This window comes from Athene cunicularia (assembly GCF_003259725.1).
Source record: "Athene cunicularia isolate RWA chromosome 15 unlocalized genomic scaffold, athCun1 chr15_part1, whole genome shotgun sequence".
Lineage (NCBI taxonomy): Eukaryota > Metazoa > Chordata > Aves > Strigiformes > Strigidae > Athene > Athene cunicularia.
In genome coordinates, this window is record NW_020799121.1 from 3,988,234 (window position 1) to 4,012,467 (window position 24,234).

At 43.5% G+C, this 24,234-nt stretch overlaps 2 protein-coding genes across 2 annotated transcripts in view; one reads left to right on the plus strand and one right to left on the minus strand.

Moving 5' to 3' along the window:
• The window catches only part of BICDL1 (BICD family like cargo adaptor 1), a gene marked incomplete at its 5' end in the record, with an annotated part of 53,639 nt that extends 43,783 nt beyond the window's left edge, over positions 1-9,856 (plus strand). Inside the window, one exon of the mRNA XM_026859915.1 lies at positions 3,840-9,856. Within this exon, the coding sequence (XP_026715716.1) occupies positions 3,840-4,040 (201 nt within the window). The remainder of the gene's footprint in view (positions 1-3,839) is intronic.
• Positions 9,857-10,765: 909 nt separating this feature from the next.
• RAB35 (RAB35, member RAS oncogene family) lies at positions 10,766-21,357 on the minus strand. Its single transcript, XM_026859922.1, has 6 exons — positions 21,315-21,357; positions 20,589-20,639; positions 19,703-19,826; positions 12,490-12,614; positions 12,271-12,395; positions 10,766-11,718 (listed from the first exon to the last, which is right to left on the minus strand). Exons 1-6 carry the CDS (start codon positions 21,355-21,357, stop codon positions 11,590-11,592), a joined length of 597 nt encoding a protein of 198 aa, XP_026715723.1. The 3' UTR covers positions 10,766-11,589.
• Between the last annotated feature and the right edge of the window lie 2,877 nt (positions 21,358-24,234).

Genomic DNA, 24,234 nt, shown 5'->3' on the forward strand with positions numbered 1-24,234 from the left:
GCTCAAAGCCTTTCAGCTGTGAGCTGTTAATTAACTACAGCAATACCCATTTAAAACAGAGAAACAAACTATCTCATTGCTGCATGCATGCTTTGCAGAGTAACCTGCTATGGGGAGGGAAGGTGTCCATGCAGGAGATGTCCCAGGGAGATGCAGCCCTGGGGACGTGTGGGCACAGCACATCCTTGCTTTTCCATAACGGAGCAGAAAGGTGGGAGGCAGAGAGGTTGTGGTGATTGTTTTGCGGTATAGCTGCACGGTTTTAATCAACTCAGAAGATGTGGCAAGATGGAGAAGCTAAAATCCCAACCCTTCACCAAGGTAAAAACCCAAAACCCACAGAAATTCAGTGGCTGCCCTGGAGATGCTCTACTTGGGGTCAGTGGGGAAAACCCATGTAAAGGCAGAGAGCCCTTGGGAGCAGACAAAGCTGTGTCCTCCCAGAAAACTACCACCGAGGGAGGGCTACTTTAGTAGAAAAGAAGCAAATCCAAGAGAAAAGGAACAGGCCAGTTATAGTAATTTGTTGCAGTCTATCTATCAGTCTATGCAAGACCCTGACTCTACTAACAACCAGCCTGACCGGTAGAAACCTCTCCCGTACAACCTCACTCCTGTTTCAACTCCACTGTGTTTTCGTTTCTCTCTTTTTTTTTTTTTTTTTTTCTCTCTTTCTCCTGCTTACAGTTTGCTTCCTCAGGGCTTTTTACTATCTGGCTCCTTTGGTTTCTGATCTAGTGGCCTTTCTCAGTTCCTGTATCAACAGCTTTAGTCGTACACCCCTCCTGCCTTTGAGGTGAGCTCCCTGCACCTTCGCCAAGGACCCCCTCGCCTGCTCCATTTGCTGCCACCATCACCCACATCCATCTCTGTCCTCACCATCATCTGGCCAGAGGGGCCAGTGGGGGGGTCTCCATCACCCACCGATATTCTGCACACATCCACCCAGCACCAGGCCAGGGCACAAGGAGCACAGCATCCTACACCCCGTGCTGACGCTTTGCCCCAAAGCCAGGCTGAGGTGTATGTATCATTAATGCTCTGTATTCAGCATATCTGGAAAATTTCTTGAAACACAGACTGGGATTTTACTTTTCACCCTTGTTATTTAGTAAATGACATTCAGGGCTCTGCATAGGAAATGTCTGTATCCAAGCTCTGCTTCTGTTTGGATGGGTGGTATAAATTGAGACCTACTTACTAGCACATTCAGTATTTAATTCTGGAACATCTCCAGCTTAGGGTGTTAACAACAGGCGTTTGCCTTCTCACTTCACATTACGTCATCCAATTGCAGCAATACAGCAACCCCAATCCTGCTCCCATCAGCACTCTGAGATGAGGATCAGGCCCACTAGCACTGCAGAAAGTTGTCTCCAACATACTGACCTAAAGTGTTGTTACGCAGTAGCAAAATAGCTTCCAAGCACCTAATGTCCCCACAACAGAAGCTCAACCACAGAGGCACAAATCAAATCAGGTGATTTATATATTCTGGGGACTATTTGCAAAGCTGAGTATTTCCGATAAAATGGGATGAGATTCTCTGTTTTAGCTGGGCATAAATGGAGGCTTTAATCTGATGGAATTTTGCTCTTGCACACTTCTAGTCTGCGCTTTTCCAAGGACCATCAACAAAATTACAGTTTTCTGTAAGCACATAATCATACGGACTATAAAGTATGCTAAAAGCAAAATCCTGCATATCCGAGCCTCGCACAGGAGAAGCACGCGAGTGGATGTGCACCTCACTCCCATGCCTAATCTGACCCCCACTGGCATTCGTCATTATCTGACATGGGGTAGGGAAGGAATGTGGAGCAAACTTGAAGTGAAGAAGGCTGCTTCTCTGAAACGAGAGCTCAGTGGCTTCAGTGCAACAGAGACAGGGCACAGTTAAGTTAGAACATGCTGCAGTGCCCGCAGAGAGCTGCAGCTGGCATGGCCACAGCCACCAGCCTCCGAGGTCGTCTTGGGCAGCTCCAACCCTTATCTCATGCAAGGGAGCCCAGCTCCAGCTCTCGAGGAGATACATGCCATTTGCACCTCCTTCAGCCTCAAAGAGCAGAAACTCCTGCACAGAACACACCAGTGCCACGTTATGCAGCTTTATGGGGCCACTTAATCAGGCAGGTCTCATACTGCTGGTGTTTGTCCTCCCTCTGTGTCCCCAAACACTCCTGTGCCCCTGCCCAGTGTCAGGGCAGAGACCACAGCTCTGCACCAGCCTTGCTCCACACAGCTACCCCGAATCTCCACAGCCAAGTGCTGTGCTCTCCGATTCACGCATCAGACAGGCAGGGACCTGAATGTAGTGCGCTCTCAATAGTGCATACTGTATTTTTTTATATATATTATTTTCATATATATATATAAAAATATAAAAATCATACTCATCCCCTGTTATGTGGTTAACCAAGGACACAGACCTGCCATGCTGGAGTCTGGGTGCCTTCAAAGTCCAATACATTTACACATGGCAGCTTCACCTCTGGAAACCTGTTTCACCTTAATGCTGATGTTTGCCTTAACCTCTTCAACGCTCCCTCTGCCTTTCCCCTTATCAGCCCTGCTCTAAAACGATCCAAAGCTTCCCCAGTCCACGTAGCTCTGCACCCTCCTGCTCCCCCAGGGAAAGTCCCCATTCAGGTCAAGACCTTTTCCCTGCAGAAAATGCTGCAACAAGAGATTAGCCATCGTTCAAGTTTCCAGTTCAAAATGACTGGTTTTATTCCCCATCGAGTTACAGAGCCGCTGGGGCACCCGCTAGGTGATGGCAGCACCTTCCCTTCTGTCTCAGTGCTGCTGTGATGAACCGCCCTGCACCAGGTGCCAAATGAACAGCACTTCCACCACTACAGCCCATCCAGAGTATCCTTGTTCTCACCAGACGGTGCCCTCAGTCCTGATTAGGACCAAACTGCTGGAGAATCGTTGATTTTTCCTGTGGGGCTAGTTTGTATACCCGTGTATTCACTAAGCTACAGTTTAAATATACAATTATAGCAGAAATAATGGATCTGAAGGTTTAAAATTTGTAGAATTGATAGCCAGGTTTTCAAGGAACACATTAGCATGTCATTAACGGCAACAAAACTGACTAATTATTTTGCATAGAGCAATTTTACTGTGCTGCAAACATGGATGAAACCAGAGTGTTTCTGTTACCTCTAAAAACCCACAGTGGTTATTCATGCCAAGCTGTCAGTCAGAGAGCTCCCACTGCTCGCTGGCTCTAGGGGAAGGAGGAGGTCTAAGGGAGGAGGGCAGTTCTCTTTGGTAAGTCTGGTGCAAAGCCCACATGGGGTCCGGTGGTCCCACGCCTGGCCCCAGCCCCTCGGCCCCCAGTGGCACCTTCCTCAAAGGAGCCCCGCTGAGTGGCTGTGCAGGCAGCTCTGGCCTGCCTGCCTGCTCCACATGGCAAGCACACAGACATGCTCAGGACAGATATCCTTACTTTTTCTGGCATTTGCTTTCAGCTGCATTTGTTCTTTTTTTATATATTTCTCCCCCCAAAGGGGACTTCTGCACCCGGAGACAGCAGAGAAACAGCGTTTAGGGGTGTCACAGAGTCCCAAGTAGGCACGATGCTCCTCTGCGAGACCACCTGAGCAATTTATCCCTCAAAACTGTGATTTACCTTCCTGGCTCACTAAAAAGCCTCATAGCAGCAAGCAAGGTTGAGCCTGCTGCCTGGTGGGGAGCTAGATGTGTCCCCACTCTTGTCATCCATCCTCCATCTCATCACAGCACGTTTCACACCCATTTCAGCCGAGTCCCTGCACAAGCTCCCTTTGAGCATCAACTGCCACTAACCCTCTCCTCTCTCTCTGCTGCAGGATGACATGCACAGGGTCATTGACCAGCAGCTGATGGACAAACACCCGAAGGAATGGAGCCAGCTTGCTTATTCCTTCTCCAGTGGCTACGGCGCAAAGCGGAGTGCCAGACCCTCCCCCGTGTTCAGGCCGGAGCAGCAGGGGGACGAGCCCGTTGGGGCAGAAGGGAACCGTCTCTTCTCCTTTTTCAAGAAAAATTAATTTGAAAAAGAGAAACCTCTCCAACAATTCCTGCTTCAAGATGGGGAGTGGGGCAGCTGCCCAGCTTGCTGATGGACCCAACGCTGATCCACTAAGAAAAAATGAAGGGGGCAAAGGAGTTAACCCTTGAGACTCTGCACTATTTACACCGCACCTGGTCTGAACCAAATGTTTACATGAACTGGAGATTTGCAAATTGACAATGTGATACTAATAGAAAGAAACTTTTCTTATTCTTTAAGTGAAGTGATAAACTTCAGGGTATATTTTAGGCGCTTTGACACAGTCCAGTTTCTGCTGTGAAGAATAATCTGATTGTCTTAAAAGCATTCTCATGCTGGAGAAGGAAATAAGCAGCCCCAAGACAAAGCAGCACAGGGGATTGAGAACTGCCGTCACAGCGAGCACAGGGGGAAGAAGAGGGCTGAATGCAAGAGAAGAGAGGGGAGTCCCTTAAACTGCCCTTTGGTCCTGGCAGCTGTGATGTCCTTCATCCATCCCACTGAGACTGGCATCGCTCTGGCCCCAGCATTGCCATGTTTTGACAAGTGTAACTTTCTCCATGGTGGAAGTTGAATGGTCACCGCAGACCCTGCCTGGGCGCCATCTCCCCTGCAGCTCTGCGGAGCTGTTCACCCCTCGCTGGGAATCCAGGCTCCCCGCAGATCAGGGCACTTGTAAGATTGCTGATGTTACTGCCTTCTCTAGCTCCCTCCTGTCACAGAGAGGTAAGAGTTGCAGGGTCTGTAGTTACACAGAATATTAAGAATTTCTCCCCAAGAGGCTGACCATCTACAACAGATTTCAGGCTGGATAAGACTTGTAGATGTTCAGTCCTAGGGCACCTACTGTCCCTCCAATGGCCAAAGGTAATTGTGGAGCTTCAGCAAGTCACACATCTCTTCCCCAAAGCCATGTACTCCTCCCAAACAAAGTAAGAAACCATTTTAACTGGATAGGCCCCTAAAAAGCCGAACTAATAATTCACTGAAAGCCTACTTGTAATGATGTCAGTAGGTCTTTGACACTGGGTTGACAGACTTGACCCTCAGAAAACATGCAGGCATCTACCTTCACTAAAGCCAAAGGTGATTAGTGTCTCTACAAAGCTCTGGAAAATCTGCAGTTTATTCTGCCCCACATAGTAACATTAGCTGTGGCCTAAAGAAAATAATGAGTATTTGTCCCTGCCTGCAGATCATTTACTACTCAGCCCTTCAGCGAGCAGGTAGCCAAATCTCCTTCTGATCGAAGGTGATCAGAGCCTGCTTTGCTGTAAGCGTGACTTCATCAACGAGAAGGAATGTAGCTTATTTGGTGTATGCACACAGCAGTGCTGGAAATCCTGCAATACTTAAGTAGGGGCCTTCCCTACGCACTGGATAGTCACCTTACAGCTCAGCTCTTTCACACAGTCTGCCATCATAAACCAGCGAGGGACAGCAGCCTAAGTTCAGAGATGTCCTGCTGCTGTCGTGCAGTTTTCACACGTTCTCCCAGCTCATGATACCCACAGGCCCTAATTTATTTCCCTGCTGCTTTAAAGAGGCTACCACCTACACTGTCCCACAGGAGACAGAGCTAGGTACACATTCAGCTCTGCCCCGCGCAGCAACTTAGGTGCTAAAACACCATCCTACAGGGAGCTGCTATCTCTGCTCACTAGTGACAAGCTTTCTGCTAGAATTAGGCATCAAACACCTTCTTCTAAGAAGCAGGTAAGAGGTTGGTGGGTTGTTTTTTGTTTTTTTTTATAATTATTATTCAACTTATCTATGGGATAGAACATCCATAATACCTCAGTACAAATATCCTTTCTGCCTACAAAGATTTGAGCATCCTTGCTAGCATGAAACTACCACTCTGGTATGAAATCATCATCTCGCACTGAGGTAGCTCCATGTTGCAAGAAGCAGAGTACTCTTTGGGATTGAAAACGATGGTGAAAAGCTGAGTGGTGAAACCCATTTACTTGAAAGCAACGAAACCTGGATTGCAGATCCTGCTCCAGGAAATACTTTGGTAAAGCACCACCAACACAGCTTGATGCTTACAGGGAAAGGAGTCTGGAGTCTCACAGGCAGGGGAGGAAACTGAACCTTGGCCTCTCCTTTCTAGGCAATGCTCAACTGTTGTGTATCTGCTTGTATCCACTGGTGCAAGTGCGGGAAAGGGACTTAGTGCAGTGCCAAGCATGCTCTCAGGATGGCAAGTCCTCATCCTCCTGTCTCATGACTCCCGGCAGGGCAGAGACACGAGGCATACGCTCAGCTGTCAGGACTGTGTTACGCCCCTATGCATTAACATCAACTTTGATACCTGCAAAATTAGGCATGGGTTCATGGATGCCAGCGATACCTGTGAATAGTTGTCTTACACACTGTTGGAAAAGGATGATCTGCTTATTGTGGGAGAGCCATGTGAACATCCTGGTCCTCATTGACCTTCTTTCTGCTGTCAGTTGTCACTTCCCAGGCCCCACCAGCTCTCTTCAAGACACATGCCCAGCAGCTGTGTGAGACTCTACCCCCACAAGGATGGATGGATGGATGCAACTCTAAGGCAAAGGCCTTAATTCATCCAATGATAATACAGCAACGAAAACAAGAAAGGTGCCTTCTGCTACATGTTTGCTGAGAGGAAAGTGACTCAGTTGCAGGGGTAGGCCACTGAAATGCACAGCGCATCACTTCATTGAAGGAGGAACCTACCTTAATCCCATTGCAATTTTATTTATTTAATGACAGCGATGGAAGAGATTGCGAGAGGAAAGGCAGCATGTTCTAAGGTGCCAGTTGGGTATGGTTTCTTAAAACTAGCCCCTTAACCCTGAAGACTTACTTGCACTACTAAACCCAGAAAGACAAGAGAATTGGGTTTAATGAACAGGACAACACACCAAAGGAGACCTCCTTGTGCTGAGCTGCTACTCAACCAGAACAGAAACTGCCTTAATATAGCAGCTAGGTTTTGTTGTTTTGTCTTCAAAAACCTCGTCGATGCAGTCCTTCACGTTCTCATTTGTCATGTTGTGTTTTGACAAGGTCCTGACTATTTCACCTTGAGCTGTCATTAAAACACTCGTGTCCATCCTGTCGTGGCCAGGAGCCTGGAATCATCCTTGCAGCGTTGGGTTAGAAGACACTCCACTTGTGATTCTTGATACTTCTAGGACACACGTGGCGTAAGGGAAACATCTGCTCCAGTGAATGAGATGGAGGAAGCACATTAATCCAGCAGGTACTTAAGATCCCAAAGTAGATTTAAGGAGTGGGATCAGCAACTCTAAATATAACATTCACCCTTGCTTTTGAGATAACAGTATGTCAAGCAGTAGTGCTGCACAGTCACTGTTCAAATATTGCACAGAGAAGAGATGCCTGCTGAGATTAAGGTTACAAAGAACTTTCCCACAGTTAAGTAACGGGTGATGGTTTGGGCAAATGTTTATTATGCTAGCCTAAGGGAAAAGGGATCAATCTCCCTTTAGTAAACTCTGCAAGGGAAGCAACTGTAAACAAGAAACAAGTAAGAGTAAATGTAAGGCAAGTCACTAGCACTTTATCTTAATACAAACTTAAATCAGCAACTTGCCCTCGAGATGAACAATAGATCAATTAATGACAACAGAATAATTTTGCACAGAAAAGCAAGAAGTGAGGTTACAGGTAATGCTGCACACACAAGGATGTGATAGCTGCACGCACCTGTCCTACTTAGAATGGTAAATTCCAGATATGCCTCTGCATCAGGCAAACTACCCCCCACTCGGCTATAAAAAGCAAGATTGTTTTAACCAAAAAGCCAAGAAAGGAAGTGTCTGGGTGCTGCAGCAATGATTCCCTTAGATTGAGAGGGGAAAAAGCACACAGCAGGGACAAGCAGAAAGAATGTATCTATAGATATGTACATATACCACAGTGCTGTAATTTTTGTATGTAGCAGTAATGTAAATAAATGTATGGTTTTTATAAGATGCATATTATAAAAATCTATAAAGGCATATTTTTAGTAAAAACAATGCTCTACTTCTTTTGTAAATAGTTCTCTTCAGAATAAAACAGATCATTTATACAATACCGTCTCAGCTCTCAAGTCACTGTTTATCTTGCCTAGCTGCAGAACAACCTCACTTTTTGCACTGTCATCTTAACACCCAACAGCATCTTTAGTACTTCATCACCCAAGAAATTCAGCCACGTAAAGCACTTGCATGTGTTCAGAAGAGAGCTGCTCTGGCGAAAGAACATTTGAAGCATTTGTATCTCCTGCCACTCAGAAAAATAGAAAGGCAAGCTTGTAAATCATCTCCACCTTCCAGCCATTTGTATCATTTACTGGCGAGACATTCAAGACTTCAACGTAATGAGTTTAGACACAAAACACAGATGGACAATGAAATACCTCCAGCTCACACCAGCTGCAGTTTGGACCATCTACGTATCCTCAGGATTCCCCCCTACGTAGTCATACCACAACGGTGTGGAGAGATGAAAAGGCACCTTCCCACAGCAAGTTTTCATCACACTTCTCCAGGAGTGAGGACTTGCCTTCCACAGCCTGCTTGTGCCTCAAGGGCAGGCGGGGGTAGGGGAACGCTAAGGGCAACAAGCACAGCAATGGTCACGTAGTTCCTATACAGAAACACGTACATTCATTTCCTGGGAAAGCAAGAAGAGACTCCAGACACTTTTTAATCGACTCAGGGTCTGACCCCTGCTGCCTTTGAGAAGCTTTCAAAGCTCACTCAACACGTCTTGTTGAATAGAAAGACAAAAGATTATAGCAAAATCATGAGCATCTCACTTTAACACAGAAATAAGGTTACCAGTTCCAGTTTACTCTTTCATTCACATTTAAAACTAGAATAGCAATTAAACATTCGAAAGCATTAATTGTGGCTTTGCCAACAGCCCCTCCCAGGAAAAAAACCCTCTACATACAGCAGAAGAGCTCACCCCTGGCTTGCCACCCTCCACCTCCAGATGCTGGACAGCAGAGGAAACACAGCCTTGAAAAAGATTTGGCAGCTTGTAACCTTTATTTTTAGTTTTTTAAAATTATTTAAAAAGCATAATTAGAAACTTTCATTACAGAAATAATCCTAGCAAACCAGTTAGACATTCCATTGCTCAACATTTAGGAAACTTCACATCAGCACCACTAAAGAGACAGTCCCCACCCCTTCCAATCGAATAGTCAGTGGCAAGAGCAGAGAGGTAACTGCTCCTCTACAGCCAGCTCTAGGAAAAAACAAAAAGAAAAATCCCACTTTAAGCCAGGAAGTTAGACACCTGGATTGGCAGAGTTCAAACCGTGGTCACAAAGACCTGGACTCAAAGGGGACCAATTTTTCCATTTAAGAGAACACTCCAGGCTTGGGTGCACCATTTCCTCATTTTATTGCATCATTTCCAGTAAATTCAGACATTTTCTTTAATTCTGCCTGTATGAAGTTACTCCCTCCTAGATCTGCACACATGCTACCACAAGAGTCCCAAAGTAACACAGGTGGACCCTTTAATCTGAAAGTGGTAACCATCACTGGACAGCTTCATTTCAACAGGAAGGCTTTGAGGACTGGCCCAGCTCCTTCCTTGGGCACACACCACATCCGACACCAGAGAGCAGACAGGATGGACTGGTGTCACTTAAGCCGCCACTTTCCATAGCTGCTCAAGTCTTACAATTATCAGAGCTCACACTAGCAATATCATCCCAGCTCATTCTTATTCTTGGGTTACCAATGAAAGATATGTGAAGAAAAGAGATGGGTGAAGGCAGCTGGATACATACTCCCAGCACCTGAACTGATTAAAAAAAGTGTTACACATTCATTGTTTGCATTTTTTAAAAAGTCTTTAAAGTGATTGATTGTGATGTGATTGTATGATTAGGGCTCTTACCGCAACCCATAAAATCTAAAAAAATGCAGGCAAAATAAGTGACTAAAATTTAGCCTCTCCTTGGGGGAGTGGGAGGAAGGGAGAGAAGTGGGCTGATTCAAAGCTCATGGACATCAGTGAATCATATCCTACCAATCTAAGGCCAGTGATTCCATAGGGCCACTTACTGACAAACAGTACATCCACCTTCAAGGTCTTAAAGGAAGTCATACCTTCCAGGCCTTTTAGTCATTTTAAGAAAAAAATTATATTTTTATTATTATTTAGGCAATTATTCAGGTGCTGAGCATGTACTTTCAGCCCAGACATTTGATATTTTAGTTACACACACATACACTCTCCACCTTTAACTACATCTACTCAGGCTGATGAACTGAGCTCTTGTTTTCCCAGAAAGACCAACAAGGGCCAGGAAAACGTTGCTGAGCATAGCGAGACCAGTTTGTTTCCAAGGGTGATCCTCCACCACCACACAACCCAAGCAAGCAAGCTTTCCATTTCTTTACATTAAACAGCAGTCCTGCTTTCTAACAGAAGAATCCTGGGAATGATCCTGCAGCAGCTTTCATATTCAGACATCAATCTAGAATGGCTGGATTTATTTTCATGCCTTTTCTCTCTCAAAAACAAAAGCTTTGCCACCAAAATTCACATTCAAGTTCAGATCACCTATTTGTGGACAGGGCAACAAGGAGACATTTGGGGTTTTTGGCAGAATCACATGATTTTTGTTGTTCTCAAAAGAAATGGACCCTCACTTAGGACCCTGACAAAACCAGAAGCAGAGGTCAAAGGAGTTAAACTTTTTTTTTTTTAAAAAAAAAAAAAAGCAAAGTTTTATCCAAATAAATCCCACTTCTGCAGGTCAGTTTGTTTTTCGGTATCTTGATACGAACTAAAGGAGAGCACAGGTACAGCTGGGCTGCAGCACACGAAGGTGAAACCCCAGGCCCCGGCCACAAATCTGGATCATGGCAAACTGAAATTCAAGGCCCCAGCAGCAGCACCAGCTGCCAGCCCAGGGGCTGGTGAAGTGAAACCCCCAGCTCCAGCAGCAACACCTGCAATCCTGGTACCTAGAAAAACAAAGCCTGAGCCCCAGTAAAAGCCTGGAACTCCAGGTGAAGCCATAGGCCCCAGGGGCACCAGTTGCCAGCCTGGAGCCCAACAGAAAGGAAGCCAGAGACCCCAGGAAGCAGTTGCTGCCAGCCCGGGGCCAACTCGAATTAAGAACTTTGCACTATTTCTTTAAAAAGATGAACTCTGCAGTCCATGATTGGTTGACATTAAGAAGGCATAAGCCAAAGCGACAACGGGGAGGCGAGGCTGGTTAAAGCAATATACATTATATACAAACTGTTGGGTTAATTAGTCCACTTGGTAGGCAACGTCCTTCTTGTCTACAAGGCGCACTGGAATGAGCAGGGGAGGAGAGGGGGGCAAGATTCCATCCGATACCTTCTTGGCACTGAAGTAGTAAGGTGCCAGCGCCTCTTGATAGAAAACATGGAGAAAAAATAATCTTTAAATAACGGCACAAAACTGAGAAAGTCCTCCCAAAGCCTGCCCCAGTGGAATTGCCCGAGTCTAGCTGGAGGGGCTGATCTGTCTGAGAGCAGAGTCTCTGCAGCAGGGAAAGGGCATTAGCAGCACCGCTTCTTCCTTTTACTGTTCTTCGTTAGCTTCACCACATCATTCTGTTGCTGCTGTTGCTGCTTTGCTAAGTTTTCTTTCTTTGCTCGCAGGACTAGCTCTGTAATGCAATTAAACATCTGCAAGAGAAACAAGCAAGTTCAGACCACCCAGGAACTCGGGCTAGCTTTTGTGGGATGCTGTTCTTTTGAAATAATTCCATTCCTCCAGATATTTCAATAATGGTTCAAAGATCTTCCCCTGCCCACTACAGGCCAAGTAGAAATCCAGTACCTTCCCGACCCACTCCCAAGTTAAATCAGTAACACCTCTATCCCCTTTCCCAAATCAGTAAACAGAAACAAGTCAGTTTGGCAACTGAGGCCAAGAGTGAAGATTACTTTTAGGAGGTAGGACTGCCCATTCTCCCTAATAGCAAGTCTTTCCTGAGGGCATGCCTAATATGTTAGCACTGTAAAGCTAGTGAAAATGCAACATGGGCTCCTTCGTTTCACTTCCCCAACTCTTCCAAACACAGTTGGATGTCTTTTTTTGACATTCTATCTACTCACTTGCAACCTGCATAAACCATTTTATCTTTCTTCCTCAATGGAAAGAACACAATTGATATTTTTTCCCAAACCATTATCCCCAAAACAATTTTATCTATACTCTTCTGCATATTATATTACCTCTTCCACATTAATATTTTCTTTGGCGCTGGTCTCAAACAATTGGATCTCCATCTGTCCAGCAAATTTATAGGCATCTTCTGTTTCTACCACTTTTCGCTCTGGGTCATCATTTTTATTTCCCACTAAAAGAAGGAAAGAAAAAAAAAAAAAGTCAGCTTGGTACTTCAGCAGGTCAGCCCACTAAATAAGACCTTGTAACTCTGGTTAGCAAATTACCTAGTATCCGGCAGACATCATCACAGTTTTGATTAATTTCATGCAACCACCGTTTTACATTCACAAAAGATTCTGCACTCGTTACATCGTAGACAACAATGACTCCATGGGTTCCTCTGTAATACCTATGGAGAGGAAAAGACAATAAATGTTAACTCAGGTTGTGTATCATTTTCTTGGCTCTTTCACTTCGCTTCTACAAGATTCATAACAAAGCTCCAACTTACAGCAAACAAGTGCCCCATTTTCTTTCCACTGGGAGTCATTTAGCTCTCTTCCAACAGCTAGATCACATGCTATTCCTCTAAACCTACAGAGTTCCCTGCTCAATTAGTCTATACAAGTAGGTTTCAAAGTCCAAAGACTGCTGTTTACTTCCTTACTCAGGTTCACAAGACCTTCAAAGACGAATACTATCTTCCAGCTAGGTGACCAAAAGGTAGTGGTGCTCCCCATACATCCTCAGAACTGGCTGTGATGCAAACTTCCACATTGTACAAGCCACATCAAGTTTTTGCAATATTTTTTTTAACTGTGAAAGATCACTTACAGACTAAAATTTCAGCAGATCTCCAAATATACTCAACCCTCACAGTTCTCTTGCGCTCACAAAAATTTCTGTCTTGTTGAGCGACTGTGTTCTGATTACACCTTCCTACTCAACAGATCGACTCCATATGTGCATTCAATGCGCTCTGCTACCTTTAGCCATTAAAAATAAGCTTCATTTCAGTTTATTCCCATTAGGCTTGGGCAACCAGCACCTTTAAAAGATGATAAGCAATTCTGATATGCAAGAAAATTGTCAGAATTAAAGTTCCAACGTTATCACCTGCACAAACCTACTAAAGGCGGACAATATGCGCACCATGAAAACGTTAGATAAAAAAAGGAAGCTCCACCTTCTCAGTTTTCAGCCACATTCATGGGGCTACAGGGTATTTCCCTTACTTCAAATTAGTTAGCTTTGACCAAAAAAAAGTAACTGAAACAGTGGACAGTGAGGTCTTCAACAGCATCTAGTTTTGATTAGCCTTATTTTTTCCCTTTTATTTCCTCTTCTTTCTTAGGATCAATATTAAGATTTTTAATAAACCAAATCCAATTATCCAGCATACCAGAATTGAAGATTTTCCCCTTAAACTGTGACAGCATTTCTAGACTTTGATCTCTTACTATAAGTACCTCTCACAGCACACTCCCTTCCACCGCATTGTCAATGTCCACTGTGACCGCTCTGGTCCTCTTTGAAGGAGTTATTCCAACTCAAGCACACACACCCCTGACCTTCAAAGCCTTTTAATCTAATCCAAATGCACTTTCAGAAGATCTCAAAGCTTCTGCTCACTTCTGCTACTGATGCGCCTGAGCAAGTCACTCTTTTCCCCACCTTCAGCCTCATCAACTCTTGTGTAACAGAAGCCACCTGCCTTTGCAAGCCATCAAGAGTTCCACAGACAGTCCTGTATCACACATGGAGCACACGCATCTCCCCCACCCCCTTGTGCTCATGATCGCTTTGTAGTGATAGTCACCAGGTATCAATATTCCTCTGTGACATGACACATACTCTATGGAAGCAGGGGAGCCCGCTCCTACTGCCCATCTGGGCACTTTCAGAAGACAGTCAAATACTTCTTCCATGCCATATTCTACCCGTGATTTATGCTGTACATTCACTTTCCTTGGCAAGAATTATCACCAGTAAGAACTACTTATTCCCAGCCCATAAGAGATCTTGCACTTTCAAATACTCCAGTCCATTTGCAATTAGTTCCTTTAACAGTTTTAAAACTTGCGACTGCACTGCATTTGTGCTTTACTTCATTACAAGTTCAACTTTATTTCATAACTTAGATACTTTAGAGGAAAAAGTATTCCACAGCCTGAATCCACACGTTGCAAAAATAAACCATCCTCTCCTGACACCAACATGCACTGCACACTGGCTTTGATGAATACTGTTTTGTGTGATAGCATCAGAAAGGGAAAGCTCTCCAATCCTACCAACACACTAGATTTCTCTAAATCTGAACAATAAATTATGTTCAAGCTCTCCCATATCACCTAATAGTATTTTAATTCAGCAACCCTCAGGCCGACCTACTATTTCCTCCCTAACACTGAGCATTACATGTGCAAAGACAACACTCAGCCTTTAGAGAAACGCAGTGGTTCAGCTACACCTACGCAGAGCTGCTTCATTCTGCTGTACACACCATAAAACCATGCCTGGTATCCCAGTCATCCAAACCAGAGGACCCAACGGAGCACCCTGCTGCTCCTACCTTGCCCACGCACCTAGGTTTTCTTCTAAGCAAAGCATATGATGGAGGGGAGTAGAATAACACGCACCCTGCACATACAGATCCCACTCCTGACGTGTCATCAGCACAGTTGTCGTTTGCTCTCAGGGATGAGGACTGTGGGCTGGACCGTGCACCACAGACCACTACGGCACTGAAAACTCTGCAGGAGCTGGGAGCTCCTGCCACAAAGCACTAATATTGCCAATCCCCTCAAAAATATTTTCCTTTGTGCAAGACAGCAAACCTTGACTCCTGCTGAGCTCCTACAAGCATACAGTGCTTCTATTTTTAGAAGGGAAAATTGTCTGGCACCTCGTTCTAGAAAGGTTGCCAACCCCTCATCTACACTAAAATGTCATTTTCTCCACTGGCTGACATTACCTTTTAGCAGCTTGAGAGATAAGACCATGACTACCTTTTATTCTCTAACTCTTAAGCCCTATAATACACATTTTTCTCCAAAAGCTAGTCATGCTACTTTCTACCATTTATTAGATATAGCCTTGTGTCCTAAATAACATTTTAGGCTTAACAAGTACAGCAACCCCAAGCACAGGACAGTACTATAAAACAAAATCTAATTTATCCTACCCCATACTTCAGAATGATGCACTGCAGAATTGCTTTTATAACAAGTTGTAGGCTTTGGCGAGTAGAGAACAGATGGGGCTTTTGGCATTCAGGGAGGAGTAGGTGTAAATTTTGTGCTTTTGGCAACCAAGAGGTAGTTGAGGCTTTGACACTAGGGAAGGAATGCCTTATCTTCTTCCCATCCACATTTTAGGGAAGATGGAGACCATAGAAATGACAGCAGAAGAGAAATGAAGTTCTCAATCTCAGCCTCCCATTCAAGGGCTAAATGACTGCTGCTAGCTGTCCTCTACATAGGTGCACTAAAACCTAAAAAGCCAGTACCTGCTACCACTCCTAGTGATAAATACATCAATGAAATACAGGGGGAAAAAAGTTATAGAACAGTTATTCATGTTGAGAGTGTCCATGAAAGTATTCTGTTGAGGTAGACAACCAAACCTGACCTGTATACGCCCTTGGATGCTTGGTAGTAGCCAACTATCTTCCATATGGTTGGAAAAGTTACCTAGCTCTAAAGGCTTTACATTTAGCTTTGGTATGGAAAAGGCTTAAGAATGATAACACCTAAATTGAAATAAACACAGTACCAATTATGTTGTTTGTTCTACCTACAGAATTATATTTAAAGACGTTTAAAGACATAAGCTTACTGCCTTTGAAAGATCACCTACTAATACTGCAAATTCGATACAGAAAATGTTCAGAACTGGTTTACCAAACCATCATTTCCTTCAGCCATTTGCATTCTCCCCTCGCATCTCAGAAGATAAACTTTCTAAGCAGAAGGGAACATTTTGCCATTCACTGTGGTACTGCCTACTACAAGAAACCAGTAAGAAAGTTCTCAGGTGTCCTCTAGTAAATGCTTCCCAAGATTAGCAAACAACTAGTTTCATGAAGCATGACGGTAGCTACATCAGATTTAGAAGAGACAAAGTATTATTGACTGCATCAGTTCAGTGGGGCACATGTTCATTTTTCGGGGGCGGGGGAAGTAACTGGCCAACTTTAAAGACAGGTCACTGGTTAAATCCAACATCTTTGTTAATATTCCACTAGTTTCTAGTATATACATTTCCTTGGGTTTCAGTCCTCTAGATTTCTAACCAGTTCCAGAGACTTCTAATAACCTGTTTTCATACTCATCTTTTTTTCAGGTTCCTGGAAGCACATCTATTGTCACCTGTCAGTTGACTAGTCTTTTGACCATCAATATCTGGTTTACAAGACACAGCAATTCTATAATCTCAAAAAACTTATCCCTCTCTTGAACGTGCCATTCCACACAAACACACAGCAGAAAATCTCTCTGCTACCACTATTCATCCAGAGCTAGCATCTGACAACTATTAAGAGTCCTGAATTAGGACAAAGTAGTCCTATCTATAAGAACAAATCAAGGACAGGAACTGGTTGTTCATGCATCTTAAGTATTCCTGCTAATACAGCTGAGTCCAGGCATGCTAAATCTCTGGTGAATTTAAATGAAATTTAGAGCTGATGATGTTCCATGCCAACCAAATTCACACAACTTAGCCTCTTCTCCCACTAGGCACCAGCTATCCCAGTATTTCCACATTTAATAGACAGCAAAAACAGCAGCTGTCTTTTATACTTCCCAATCTGAAATTCTGATCTGGTTTATTTCTCCTGTTTTGCTGCAAAATACTCCAGATCAACTTGACTTATTTCCCTTAACAGTTTTATTCTGTTCTTGTGTAAAATCAAAATAGTATATAACCTTTTAATGTTTCCCAATTTTCTACGACTAACTTCCTACCACCTCTACCATTTTGCAATTCTAGGTCTACACAGCAGTAATTCCAACCTATTACTATTATTACCAGATGGGCTCCAATTTCAGACTTCCTTGCCAGGCTTGGCTCTACATCAATCTGAACTCTACCTTTAACTGTAAAGGGACTTCCTAGACTACAGTAATGCTGAAGGAACGCCTTTTTATATTCTTAACCTCAATCTAGTCAAAGACTAAACAAAGACTACTACAGTGTTGACAGTGCACTTGCAGTCCACCCATGACTTGGTAGCCAAGCCCTTTTGTAAGTAGTAGCACGGTAATTCGATTTGTCACTCAGATTGGGATAAACAAATCAGTCACAGTATTACTTTGCCAATTAAAAAAGATAGAATCCTTTCTAAAATCTGAATCTTGTTATCTCCCGTTTTTATAGGTGATATGTTTAGGTCCAGAGCACCTCTTGAAAGGTATCTGTGAACACTAGACAGTCAAAGCTAGGGGACCTAGCAGCAAGAGGAGTCCTTGTGACAATGTAACCAGCATTCCCAAAGTGCTTTCCTCAGCACTTCAAATGCACTTGGACACAGGAACTTCTTTGCTTAAAGTTGCACAAAATTAGTATCTTTCTTCCCTGACCATGGAAGATTCTCTAAGTACTTTACCAGAGACAAGGCAGGAAAAGTGGGGCCCTCACTTCCCCATGAGTAAAATATACCTCGCTTTGGTAAAAGGCTATGCAAAAGAAAGCAGTAGCAGAGTTCAAACAGGTCATGGAGACTTTATAGCATCCTTCCAGTACCTAAAGACGGCCTACAAGAAAGCTGGAGAGGGACATTTTACAGGGGCATGTAGTGATAGGACAACGGGTAATGGCTTTAAACTGAAAGAGAGTAGCTATAGATTAGATATATAAGGAAAAACTTCTTCACTATGAGGGTGGTGAAGCACTGGCACAGGCTGCCCAGAGAAGCTGTGGCTGCCCCCTCCCTGGCAGTGTTCCAGGCCAGGTTGCTTTGGTCAACCTGGGCTAGTGGAAGGTGTCCCTGCCCAGAGCAGGGGTTTGGAACTAGATGCTCTTTAAGGTCCCTTCCAACCCAAACCACTCTGTGATTCTATGGCACATATGCCTTTGAACCATTGCAGCACCTCCATTTTAAATATTAATCAAAGAAAGAAAAAAAAAGTACATAAAACACTACACTAAGTCTGATCTGCAGCTATTCCTGTTCACAAAAGGAAGCCTCCTTTCCTGGTATTCCCCATTCAGTGCCGGATACCATGGCTTTTTGAACTAGCTGGCATCAGCCCCACGAACCAACCGTCATTAACGCAGCCCTGAGTCGTGTCAGGGAATCTGAAAACAGGAAGGCCATTTGCTGACTCAGCACTAATTGGGGCACTCTGTGACTACTAGCCTGTGCACACAGCTGATGGGAGCCGCAGCACTGCATTGCTGCCTCCCCCTCACCACTTCCTGCCCAAAGCTGCCTGCAGCACTGAAACAAGAAGTGAGGTCACACACAGGAACCCTACAAGAGGCAACCAAGTTTTTTCAAGCTAAACACTTAAGAAACAATGGAAGTAATCCAGTAATATCCGTATAGGAGCGCAGAGGAAAGGGGCGGTGCACACATCAGGTTCAATTTTGCCATGTCTAGCTGTTTAGGTGTAACACAGATGCAACCAATCTCATTATTTTTATGTCTGAGTAAGTTAACCAATACATCAGCTGAGAATGATCCTCCTCTCAAATAGGAGCCAAAAGAGAAGTCAGTCATTAAAGTGAAACACCTAGGTCTTTCAAGAATCATTATTTTTTGTTAATACCCAAAGGAAATAAAAGTTCCATTTCCAAGGGTATTTTTTCCCTCTTCACCTAGTGCCATGGTAAGCAGTCCCACCTTCATTGCAATCAGTTTACAAACATACTTTATTCTTAGTTGCCACCGCTGCAGCTCTGGGTGTGGTTTCTTCAGGAACAGGAAAAGCTGTGCACACGCTGTTCAAAGGGACAATGAGCATGAAACTGAACTCGAACCAAGGAAAAGGTTAACTTCATGTGGGTGTCTGCTTCAACAGAACCCCACACAAAGAGAGCCGCTAAAATGCTTTTGTCCTAAAAGAAAACTAAATATTGGAAATCCTATTCTTCGATCTCAAAGCTATTCATTAGTTATATGCACTCTGTACTTCTGCAATACATTCAATCAAAGGATGACCTTCTCGGACAGGCTTCAGAGACAAGTTTTCTCTTATATGCAGAACAGCAAAAGAAATCCAGTTCTACCATTTGGAAACTAGCAGCAGAGGAATAAGACAAAGCCATCACAGAAATACACAGGAGAGTAAGGAAATCCGAAATCCGTTTCAAATCTAGCCATATCATCACCACCGCTACCAGTTCTAAAACAGCTGAGAGAAGTCCCACTGTACAGACTGCAAAGCTATCATTAGCAAATCAACTGCAACATTAAAATGTCTAAACCATAACTCTTAAGTTCTACAAGATCCATACAGAAAGCTACACATCACAAAGCCCAGTTATACTCACGTTGATGTAATAGTCCGGAAGCGCTCTTGTCCAGCTGTGTCCCAGATCTGTAGCTTCACCTTCTCTCCATTGATCTCAACCGTCCGGATTTTAAAATCCACTCCAATTGTGGTAATGTAGCTGCCTGAAGGGAAAGCGTTGGTAAGTGAGAACCTAAGTCTTGTTTATTTTGGATGTCCCAAAGCACACTTCTGAACACTATTTGGCAGTAGCTCTCAGACCTTGTTGAAAGGAGAAGAAGGTTCCCCCTATCTGCTTATCATTTAAAATTCCCTATCAGGTCATGCTGATCTGCCTATTTTTATCTGCAGCTAATAGCATTTTTCTAGCCATAAAGCCACTTCCTTCATGCCACCCTTAAAATTTAAAATTCAGTGTTACAAAATAAAATTATTCTTCTACTGCATTGGTGGTCAAGAGTAAGCACCCACATATCTCAAGAAATGGACAGTAACTATGCAAGTATTTAACTTGTGAAAATTCTCAAAGCTTTGCTTTAAACGCTCATGCAATCACTTACTTTGAATACAGTCTGTTCTAAGAGTTACCTCCTAATAAATTAGTTATGTCACAAATGTAAGTGGTTTAGCCACAATATTCAATCAAACTAAATCCCAAATGGCCAATGGGAAGTCTGCACAGAGTACTAAAAAGCCTAAGCTATTTCTGGAACCATGTCAGTATTTAAATGCTGCGGTACTTTTAGTCGCAAATGAAGATCAGAGAGGATTGCTTGTATAGACTTATACCAAGAAAAGCAAAGTTAGAAACATAATGTATTCCTCGTACAGTTATCAGTGGGTAAATGCAGAACAATTCCTTGCCAACCAGCAGCACTGAAGCAGACCTTGACCACTTCACTTATTGAAGTAAACAAAACACTCACCTGAGAACGTATTATCTGCAAAACGCAACAGCAAACTGCTCTTGCCCACACCTATGACAAACAAAGACAGCAAGATCTTTGAATACAGTCATCTTGGGTGTCAGGTAACAAACAGTTATTTTACCCATCCACTGCACTTTTAACTCTAACTAGGATATTTTCCCAGCAGATAACTTAGTAGCATCCACCCTGACTATGCATCTCGGTACTCTCGAAGATTTCATCAAGCATGCTGCAGTCATTCCAAGACTTGGTATGCTTCTTGTAACAGTACAGGAGTGTTCTGGTCCCCGAAGCTTCCTCCAGCCCTCAGCCAACTCTCTAACAATAGCTTCTAAACTGTGGTCAGTTCTAGGAGGTCATAGAAAGAGTAATAACTAAAAGCAAGTTTATGATCAGTAGGCTTACATCTGTTAAGGAAAGATCAAAAAATGAGTACATCCTGCTAATTAACAAGTACTCAGAACACTGCTCTAAACTATTCTATTGAATTCCATTTGCACATCATGCTTACCACACTGCCTACCTCCCATTCATTATGCTGTGCTGAACAGCAGTGGAGTTTGGACTACTCTGACAATCAGGCTAGAGTTTGGTACTATAAAGCTTCTGTTATCATGACCATAGTTTAACAGAAGCCTAAACCAAACAGTAGAGTTGAGAACCATTGTTCTGGATTGCCATCCAAAATAGGCTTGTTCCTGATCTAGCAGGAAGGACACATACCTTTCTGAAGTTGTACCTTTTGCCAAAACGTCCTGTGAAACATTCCTCTAAATGCTCTGAGTACCACTTCATCCAGGTTTTCCTTAAATGATTGTTTGCACCCTGATCACACCCTGCTGCAGGGAAGCATTTTTCACAGTGCTTCAGACAAGAATCCTAAGAAATTCATCACTGCACACCCAACCAAGGGAACCTGAGTATCAGAATGCTTCAAACTTGTTATCTCTGCATAACATCTCTGCTGTTAATGTCCCTTCCCCCCTGAAAAGAAGTCTGCATAGCATGAAGAGGAAATTCAACTTCACCGGGGTGATTATCTATTAAATCTTTTAAGGCAGAAGTTATTTAGCTAATTATTTTGATGATGTATGACTTGCAAGTTCTTCTTAATAGAAGACCTATGCAAAGACTATACAGAACTCCAATAGTTCTCAGTTGCTGGCATCTGAAGATAGCTACCAGCAAAAAAACAGCCAAACTAAAAATCCGTACAATACCAGTACACCAGTTCTCATTTGCAAAGAGCTTAAATCACGAGACATCTGAAGAAGCCATGCTCATTTCTAGTTGAGTATTACAAATCTTTAAAGAGAAAAAATGCTACTAAAAAAAAAAGTTACAGTGTGCATACATTGAATACCTCTGAGCTCAAAAAAAGGTAGCAGAGCAGTTCCTGAACTTTAACAGAGGACTGGTTATTTAGCAAGTTAAACCTCTGCAAAATACCAGTCAGCTAAGGAAAAATAATTTTTTAAAAAAAAGGTTTCAGCAAGTACGATGCTTCTTGATCAAGCAGCCTTGGCCTCCAGCTTAGTAAAAAAAAAAAAAAGTAGATGCTGAAACCCACAGATTTGTCAGATCACACCACCTTCTTAAAACGTCAGCCAGGCTACGCTGCAGAGCTGCACGGGCCACACATGACCACTGCCTTGTCAGACTGTCCACTGCTGCACAGACACAGTCTTGTCTCTACTGCTTTCAGCACGCAGGCAGCTTCTAGAGAAGAGAAACCTCCTGAACTCAGGAAGTTCTACATGCTCCTGATGACAGCGATCTCACTAAACAAACACTGCCCCTGACCCACACTGTTCATGTATAGAGAAACCACACTCTTCATGACCCTCCACTTCCTACACAGAGTTATTTGAAGATCTGAAAAGAGAAGGCTAGCAGAGCTTCTTTGCTTGTTGAAGACAGAAAAACAAAAGGAAACAAAAAAATCCCTATTTGCAATCAAAATTAAAAGCAAATTTCTGTGTCAAACTGGTTTCTAAAACCCATATCTTACTGAATGGTAGAGTGAATTACAGAAGCACATGCAAAGCACAGATCATCTGTATTATTTTTAAATATATGGCACACCTGAGATCACCAGCAGCTTTTCAAGATGACCTGTTCTAAAAACACACAAACCTACTACCTTCTTGACATATTTGCATACAGGCGAAAGCAGATGAGACAGAATCATCCTATGCAGTATCAGTCCACTTCTTATTGCATGGAATAAACATCAATAAACAAGGCAAGCAAACTGTTTTGTGGAAGCAGGGACAAAGCCTTCCTATTGGGGCCAGCAAAAATTAAAAAGAAAACCAATACTCAAACTACATACTGAGATTTAATTACAACACCAGAGAACCCCCAGGTAACCTGACAATTCTCACACTTTTTCCTCTCACTGGATACACTACAGAGACTTCGCTCAAGAAGTCTCAGCTAAGAAATTTCATCTAATTGTTTAAAGTGAAAAGTCTTCCTCAGAGTTTTCACCATCCTGTTTATCTTGCCTGAACAGTTTTGAAACTCATCAGCAAGCAACAGAGTTACTGCTCTACTCAGAATGCAGCATTTGGTTTTAATAATCCATAGGCTTCCAAAACTGCCTAGGGCTTTAATCTGTCTTGAAGTTGCTGCCCCTTCTCCCTCTTCCTTTTATATTTCTTTCTGCAGAAACAGTTTAGTATGGAATGAAATATTTTTACATACAGCTAAAGCTTCTGGAGTTGACAACTGCCAAGATTGTGCAGCATTACACTTCTACCCAAGAGCCATGCCTCACTGCATGCTGGGACCTGCTGCCTTATGGACCACACCTCTATTAAAAAAAGAGGGTGGATGCCATCTTCTCTAGTTTATGGAAATTAAACTGTAAGATGTTGGAGTGTTACCAACACTGAACTGGACTGAAGGCAGGAATCTTCCCAGGCCCAATTCCTATGTACCTAGACTAAAGCACAAGACACAGGCTGAGTTCACATGCTACCCCTCCAGAAGTTTCCAAAACTGCTGCAGAAGTATTTACAAGTCTATTTTGAAAAATCTGTAACTATCCTTCATCCATAACCATTTTATGTATTTGCATCATATACTATACCTAGAAGTAAGCAAAGCTACCAGCCCTTTAAAAATTTACTAAAAAAAAGTGACAAACTCTAGAACTGAGACTTCAGGCTGAAGGACAGAAAGAGTCTTAAGAAATAATTAAGATCATAAAGAGTATTAATATGCAGTAGTTGCCACACTGGAAACAATGGTCCCCATGGCTGAGGAGCAGCCAGCCCTTCCCATCGATGCCTTAAACTGCTTGTCACAGGGAAGGGAATTCCCTCCTCATCCCAGCAGGAGATTAGTGGGCGCCCTCAGAACATGCGGCTCGCAAAGGCTGATACCAGCACGAACGCCGATGCTGTCCTCACTTATGCGTGCCTAATCTTCCTTTTCCTAAACCTAGCCAAGCTATTTACCATAATATCCTGTGGTAGCCAGTTCCGCAGGTTCATCAGATAAAAACTTACGAAGCCCAAGCAAAGGCGCCTTCTCATTCAAAGCGCGAGGTCCCCCGGCGACCCGCCCGGCAGAGCCCAGCGCCGCGGCACCGACAGCACAACGGCGGCGAAGCCCCACCGCCGGGGAACCGACC